Genomic DNA, 7,567 nt, shown 5'->3' on the forward strand with positions numbered 1-7,567 from the left:
CGAACCGGACCTAGCTCATTTTAAAGGTATTGACCCAAGCTATTCCCCACTTAAATATTTTTCTGGGATCCGGGCCCGTCTGGCCACCACAGAGGTTCAAAGTTGTCCATTTACGTATTTTCCATATCAACCACACATTCGGTACTCCTCAACATATCCCTACGGCAAAGTTCCGAACCGGACCTAGCTCATTTTAAAGGTACTGACCCAAGCTATTCCCCACTTTAATATTTTTCTGGGATCCGGGACCATCTGGCCATCACAGAGGTTCAAAGGCGCCCCTTAACGTAATTTTCCGTATTAACCACACATTCGGTACTCCTCGACATATCCCTACGGCAAAGTTCCGAACCGGACCTAGCTCATTTCAAAGGTATTGATCCAAGCTATTTGCCACTTAAATATTTTTCTGGGATCCGGGCCCGTCTGGCCACCACAGAGGTTCAAAGTTGCCCATTTACGTATTTTCCATATCAACCACACATTCGGTACTCCTCGACATATCCCTACGGCAAAGTTCCGAACCGGACCTAGCTCATTTTAAAGGTATTGACCCAAGCTATTCCCCACTTAAATATTTTTCTGGGATCCGGGCCCGTCTGGCCACCACAGAGGTTCAAAGGTGCCCCTTAACGTAATTTTCCGTATTAACCATATGCATACATTCGGTACTTTTCGGCATATACCAACGGCAAAGTTCCGAACCGGACCTAGCTCATTTTAAAGGTATTGACCCAAGCTATTCCCCACTTAAATATTTTTCTGGGATCCGGGCCCGTCTGGCCACCACAGAGGTTCAAAGTTGTCCATTTACGTATTTTCCATATCAACCACACATTCGGTACTCCTCAACATATCCCTACGGCAAAGTTCCGAACCGGACCTAGCTCATTTTAAAGGTACTGACCCAAGCTATTCCCCACTTTAATATTTTTCTGGGATCCGGGACCATCTGGCCATCACAGAGGTTCAAAGGCGCCCCTTAACGTAATTTTCCGTATTAACCACACATTCGGTACTCCTCGACATATCCCTACGGCAAAGTTCCGAACCGGACCTAGCTCATTTCAAAGGTATTGATCCAAGCTATTTGCCACTTAAATATTTTTCTGGGATCCGGGCCCGTCTGGCCACCACAGAGGTTCAAAGTTGCCCATTTACGTATTTTCCATATCAACCACACATTCGGTACTCCTCGACATATCCCTACGGCAAAGTTCCGAACCGGACCTAGCTCATTTTAAAGGTATTGACCCAAGCTATTCCCCACTTAAATATTTTTCTGGGATCCGGGCCCGTCTGGCCACCACAGAGGTTCAAAGGTGCCCCTTAACGTAATTTTCCGTATTAACCATATGCATACATTCGGTACTTTTCGGCATATACCAACGGCAAAGTTCCGAACCGGACCTAGCTCATTTTAAAGGTATTGACCCAAGCTATTCCCCACTTAAATATTTTTCTGGGATCCGGGCCCGTCTGGCCACCACAGAGGTTCAAAGTTGTCCATTTACGTATTTTCCATATCAACCACACATTCGGTACTCCTCAACATATCCCTACGGCAAAGTTCCGAACCGGACCTAGCTCATTTTAAAGGTACTGACCCAAGCTATTCCCCACTTTAATATTTTTCTGGGATCCGGGACCATCTGGCCATCACAGAGGTTCAAAGGCGCCCCTTAACGTAATTTTCCGTATTAACCACACATTCGGTACTCCTCGACATATCCCTACGGCAAAGTTCCGAACCGGACCTAGCTCATTTCAAAGGTATTGATCCAAGCTATTTGCCACTTAAATATTTTTCTGGGATCCGGGCCCGTCTGGCCACCACAGAGGTTCAAAGTTGCCCATTTACGTATTTTCCATATCAACCACACATTCGGTACTCCTCGACATATCCCTACGGCAAAGTTCCGAACCGGACCTAGCTCATTTTAAAGGTATTGACCCAAGCTATTCCCCACTTAAATATTTTTCTGGGATCCGGGCCCGTCTGGCCACCACAGAGGTTCAAAGGTGCCCCTTAACGTAATTTTCCGTATTAACCATATGCATACATTCGGTACTTTTCGGCATATACCAACGGCAAAGTTCCGAACCGGACCTAGCTCATTTTAAAGGTATTGACCCAAGCTATTCCCCACTTAAATATTTTTCTGGGATCCGGGCCCGTCTGGCCACCACAGAGGTTCAAAGTTGTCCATTTACGTATTTTCCATATCAACCACACATTCGGTACTCCTCAACATATCCCTACGGCAAAGTTCCGAACCGGACCTAGCTCATTTTAAAGGTACTGACCCAAGCTATTCCCCACTTTAATATTTTTCTGGGATCCGGGACCATCTGGCCATCACAGAGGTTCAAAGGCGCCCCTTAACGTAATTTTCCGTATTAACCACACATTCGGTACTCCTCGACATATCCCTACGGCAAAGTTCCGAACCGGACCTAGCTCATTTCAAAGGTATTGATCCAAGCTATTTGCCACTTAAATATTTTTCTGGGATCCGGGCCCGTCTGGCCACCACAGAGGTTCAAAGTTGCCCATTTACGTATTTTCCATATCAACCACACATTCGGTACTCCTCGACATATCCCTACGGCAAAGTTCCGAACCGGACCTAGCTCATTTTAAAGGTATTGACCCAAGCTATTCCCCACTTAAATATTTTTCTGGGATCCGGGCCCGTCTGGCCACCACAGAGGTTCAAAGGTGCCCCTTAACGTAATTTTCCGTATTAACCATATGCATACATTCGGTACTTTTCGGCATATACCAACGGCAAAGTTCCGAACCGGACCTAGCTCATTTTAAAGGTATTGACCCAAGCTATTCCCCACTTAAATATTTTTCTGGGATCCGGGCCCGTCTGGCCACCACAGAGGTTCAAAGTTGTCCATTTACGTATTTTCCATATCAACCACACATTCGGTACTCCTCAACATATCCCTACGGCAAAGTTCCGAACCGGACCTAGCTCATTTTAAAGGTACTGACCCAAGCTATTCCCCACTTTAATATTTTTCTGGGATCCGGGACCATCTGGCCATCACAGAGGTTCAAAGGCGCCCCTTAACGTAATTTTCCGTATTAACCACACATTCGGTACTCCTCGACATATCCCTACGGCAAAGTTCCGAACCGGACCTAGCTCATTTCAAAGGTATTGATCCAAGCTATTTGCCACTTAAATATTTTTCTGGGATCCGGGCCCGTCTGGCCACCACAGAGGTTCAAAGTTGCCCATTTACGTATTTTCCATATCAACCACACATTCGGTACTCCTCGACATATCCCTACGGCAAAGTTCCGAACCGGACCTAGCTCATTTTAAAGGTATTGACCCAAGCTATTCCCCACTTAAATATTTTTCTGGGATCCGGGCCCGTCTGGCCACCACAGAGGTCCAAAGTCGTCTTTGGGTGGTCACCGTCATTTAAGCAGTCTCTGGTAGGTGTTCACTATAAATTTCTTTTCTTTTTTGGCTTTCCATAAGTATTTCTATGTATATTTCTATATGTTTCTGGAGTAATTGGATTTTGTTTCATATTTTATATATTAAATTACATCTTTGGTGAATCCTCTGTAATGTTTTATTGATAAAAATCTATATAACACAAAGACAAATATACAACTTGTATCAGGGTTTATATTCGAGGACAACGAAAATTTATGACAGCTTGAAGGGGTCATAGAATGGTATCTTTTCCCTCAGGCTTTATAGTGCAGTCAGGATCCTACTTCGTCAAAATTATCTCCCCATTACGCCAGTTCATTTTCACAATCGTAAAAATGGAAGCCATTGTAGCGATGACGCGCTACCAATTTTGCTCTTGGAAACCGATAAATTTATCCACATTGCACCAATACGATCCTTATATGTCAGTTATATTTTAAAAGACAAATGTATCAACTAGCTAATGAGCATCAGTTAATGATATTGTCTGCATTGATTCAACTTAAAACTATTGTCTGATCGGTTGTTAGGTGGAATTTTCGAAAAATCATAAACATTTAAAAAAAAATCTAATTAAATATTTCGTGGAAGGGCAGACTAGATTTTTTTAGTGGTTGGAGACTATAAACCCTAGTTATCACACACAAAAAATTAGAATTTTTCGAAGATATGCATTTTCATCATCCAACTTGTAAGACTGTCGTCAAGTACTTTCAGTAAAAAAATAGCTATTCGAACACACCTTCCCTGTTTTTGTGACTCATTAGATAGGTATTTCACTTGACCCATATATTTCATCTTTTAGTACTGTTATTTTTTTCTGTTATAAAGTCAACCTGTAGCTTTAATATATAAAAATGATAGAATCTGAAGCGAGACGATGTATGAAATATTCTTACTTTGAACGATATCAAGACAAAATACTCAACTCAAACACGCCCTAACATAAAAAGGTGCACTCGATTTTCTCTTTTCGATACAATTGTTACCTATTTTTTGGAATTTTTTCTTCAGTCACATAATGGAAGGGCAGACACGAAAATTACTGAACTAATAGATTGATATCTTTTCCGTCCGTGGTAATTTTTTTTTAAAAATCGGAGGTTATGCATTTTTGTCATCCAACTTGAAAGATACCCATGTCGTCGACTTGATATCTAATTGCTCTGCTTAACTATGTACTAGATAAATTGAAAACTTATGCAAATGGTGTTTTTGAAATAAAACACCTCGTAATTGAGAAGAAAATTGCAGTTTTGTTTGTTTCTATTAACTTTTTAAAAATTTGTCACTATAGTAAACATATCGCCTTCTCTAATAGAGAGCTTCGATTCTTTTGTTCTATTTCAACCTGGTTTCCGACTGAGTGATTTTCAACTAAATTTAAATATTGAACCGACGGCTAGCAGTCGGTTGGATATTGAATATCAATTATCGAATGTCAAATAAAGGACAGACCGCTTACATACATATTTAAAACGGAATGAAATGCTTTAGAAATTAGCAGAAACCGTGAAATTGTCGATTTCCGCTGTTAGATTGCATTTAACTAAGATTTAGCGATTTTTGGAACGTTTGTGCCTCACGCAGTTTTTTGGTTTTTAGACATATCGTCAAAATTGGCTGCTGGAAAAAAGTGGCTGCTATCTTGATTGGCCGATAAAAGTGGCTGCCAGCTTGAGTCTGGTCAGTTTAATAGAAGTCTGGAGCTGGCATGTCAGTTAACTGCTAGTAGTCTGTTGTTTTTTATGTATTATTGTCATTTTGTTTATTTTCTTTGGTTACATCTTCTGACATCAGACTCGGACTTCTCTTGAACTGAATTTTAATGTGGTATTGTTATGCGTTTACTTTTCTACATTGGCTAGAGGTATAGGGGGAGAGTTGAGATCTCACAAACATGTTTAACCCCGCCGCATTATTGCGACTGTCCCAAGTCAGGAGCCTCTGGCCTTTGTTAGTCTTGTATTATTTTAATTTTAGTTTCTTGTGTACAATTTGGAAATTAGTATGGCGTTCATTATCACTGAACTAGTATATATTTGTATAGGGGCCAGTTGAAGGACGCCTCCGGGTGCGGGAATTTCTCGTTACATTGAAGACCTGTTGGTGACCCTCTGCTGTTGTTTTTTATTTGGTCGGGTTGCTGTCTCTTTGACACATTCCCCATTTCCATTCTCAATTTTATATGTACTAATTTTGAAGTTAATGCGACTTCAAACTACGTTCAAACATTTTTTTTGTTTGATTGCGGACGGACATACAATACAGACTGGAAACATAATACACCACTCTAAAATCGTAATGGGGCCCTTTATAGCTTGTTGTTCGGTGTGAGCTAAGGCTCCGTGTTGAAGGCCGTACTTTAACCTATAATGGTTTACTTTTTAAATTGTTATTTGTATGGAGAGTTGTCTCATTGGCACTCACACCACATCTTCCTATATCTAATAACCAGTTAATTTATTTTTTAAAAGAACTTCCTAAATTTGATAATAGATATTGTAAAACATCGCATAAAGAGTCACTTTTCTTCTTTTTCCCGAATCAAAGTTTATCCCTCTGAAAGTCCGCAAAAATGTCACTTGTCTATACTAACACAAACATTTTAAAAAATGACTTGTTTTCTATTTTTGATTTTAGGTCTAGGTGGATCTGTTGGATATATAATGGCATTAAGATTCAATGCAGACCATTTTGCAGATGATAAAAGAGGCAGAGTCATAGCTGTAATGTTTGTTTTCATAGATTCCGGAATGATCAGTTTTACACTCATCTACTATCACGCGTTCCCACCAGAAACTCGATTTGAAAGGTTGTTGATAATACTTGTCTCGTTTAACGCTGTTGTATATATTTTCTGTATGATATTTTTAAGGCCTCCTTCATCTAACATACCGTCTGTTGATGAATCTGAACTTCAAACTTCAGGGTTTAAGTACGAAACATTACAAGAAGAACGTCAAATCTTAAAAGAAACTTCTTTCAGGGATCTTCTTGTAAATGCAGATTATCATCTACTGGCGTGGATGTGCTCTTTGACGTTCGCTGTGTCCTTGTTGCTTAGTAACAACATGACAGTGTTGACAAAAGAGGAGGAATTGAGTTCGTTTGATAACGTGACGACCTTGTTATATCCTCCTATTGTTATTGTTTCAGCATTATCTTTCAGTGCAGTATCGGATAAAATCAAAAATGTCGTGTCACGCATTACATTCTTAATAATCGGGGGATTATTTCTTGCATTAAGTTCTTTGCTGAATGCATTTTTGTCATCACACAAAGCTGTTATAGCAACAGCCTTAGTACTGGCAGCCATTGGAACCGGAATGGTTTATACAATAGGACCAACAACTATGAGTGAACAATTCCATATCGACAACTTTATGCGGAATTGGGGAATAGTGATGTTTATGCGAGCGATATTGATAATAATCCTACATGTGATATTTGGTGCTTTTTATGACATAGAAATTAAGGATACTGATGGGTTGTTTTGTAAAGGGCTACACTGCACACGTAACGGATATATTCTAACATGTGTTGTGTCCTTTATTGCTATTGGACTAGGCGTTTGTTTAAACTTTCGTGTAAATAAACGAAGGAGTCAAACATAGGAACATTCTTGAATGAATGAATCAAATAAATAATAGATGTTGATGTTGTGTAAATGGTAGGTTTTCATTCACTATTAAAAATTAATATAAACATGAGAACATAGATCTAGGAAGATGTGGTATGAGTTCCTATGAGACAACTCTCCATCCAAGTCACAATTATAAAAGTAAATCATTAAAGGTTAAGGTACGGTCTTCAACACGGAGCCTTGGTTCACACCGAACAGCAAGCTATAAAGTGTTAAACCATTCAAACGGGAAAACCAACGGTATAATCTATACATAAAAGAAAAAAACGAGAAACACGTATGAACCGCATAAACAAAAGACAACTACTGAACATCAGATTTCAGACTTGTGACAAGTGCAAACAATTGTAGCAGGCTTAAACGTTTTAATGGTACCAACTTTCACCCTTTTCTGAAACAATAATGTAACATCACAGCATAAAAAGATACTATAAAATATCAATTGGAATGTCTT

At 39.8% G+C, this 7,567-nt stretch overlaps 1 protein-coding gene across 4 annotated transcripts in view; it reads left to right on the forward strand.

The window, feature by feature from the left end:
* LOC139513010 (sugar phosphate exchanger 3-like) overlaps positions 1–7,127 on the forward strand; it is a 55,026-nt gene extending 47,899 nt beyond the window's left edge. For all 4 annotated transcript variants that reach the window (XM_071301067.1, XM_071301066.1, XM_071301068.1 and 1 more), the window contains one exon: positions 6,111–7,127. In XM_071301067.1, coding sequence (XP_071157168.1) covers positions 6,111–7,084 — 974 coding nt within the window. In that variant the 3' untranslated portion in view covers positions 7,085–7,127. The remainder of the gene's footprint in view (positions 1–6,110) is intronic.
* Positions 7,128–7,567: the final 440 nt, after the last annotated feature.

The sequence above is a fragment of the Mytilus edulis genome, chromosome 2 (assembly GCF_963676685.1).
Source record: "Mytilus edulis chromosome 2, xbMytEdul2.2, whole genome shotgun sequence".
Taxonomy (NCBI): Eukaryota; Metazoa; Mollusca; class Bivalvia; order Mytilida; family Mytilidae; genus Mytilus; species Mytilus edulis.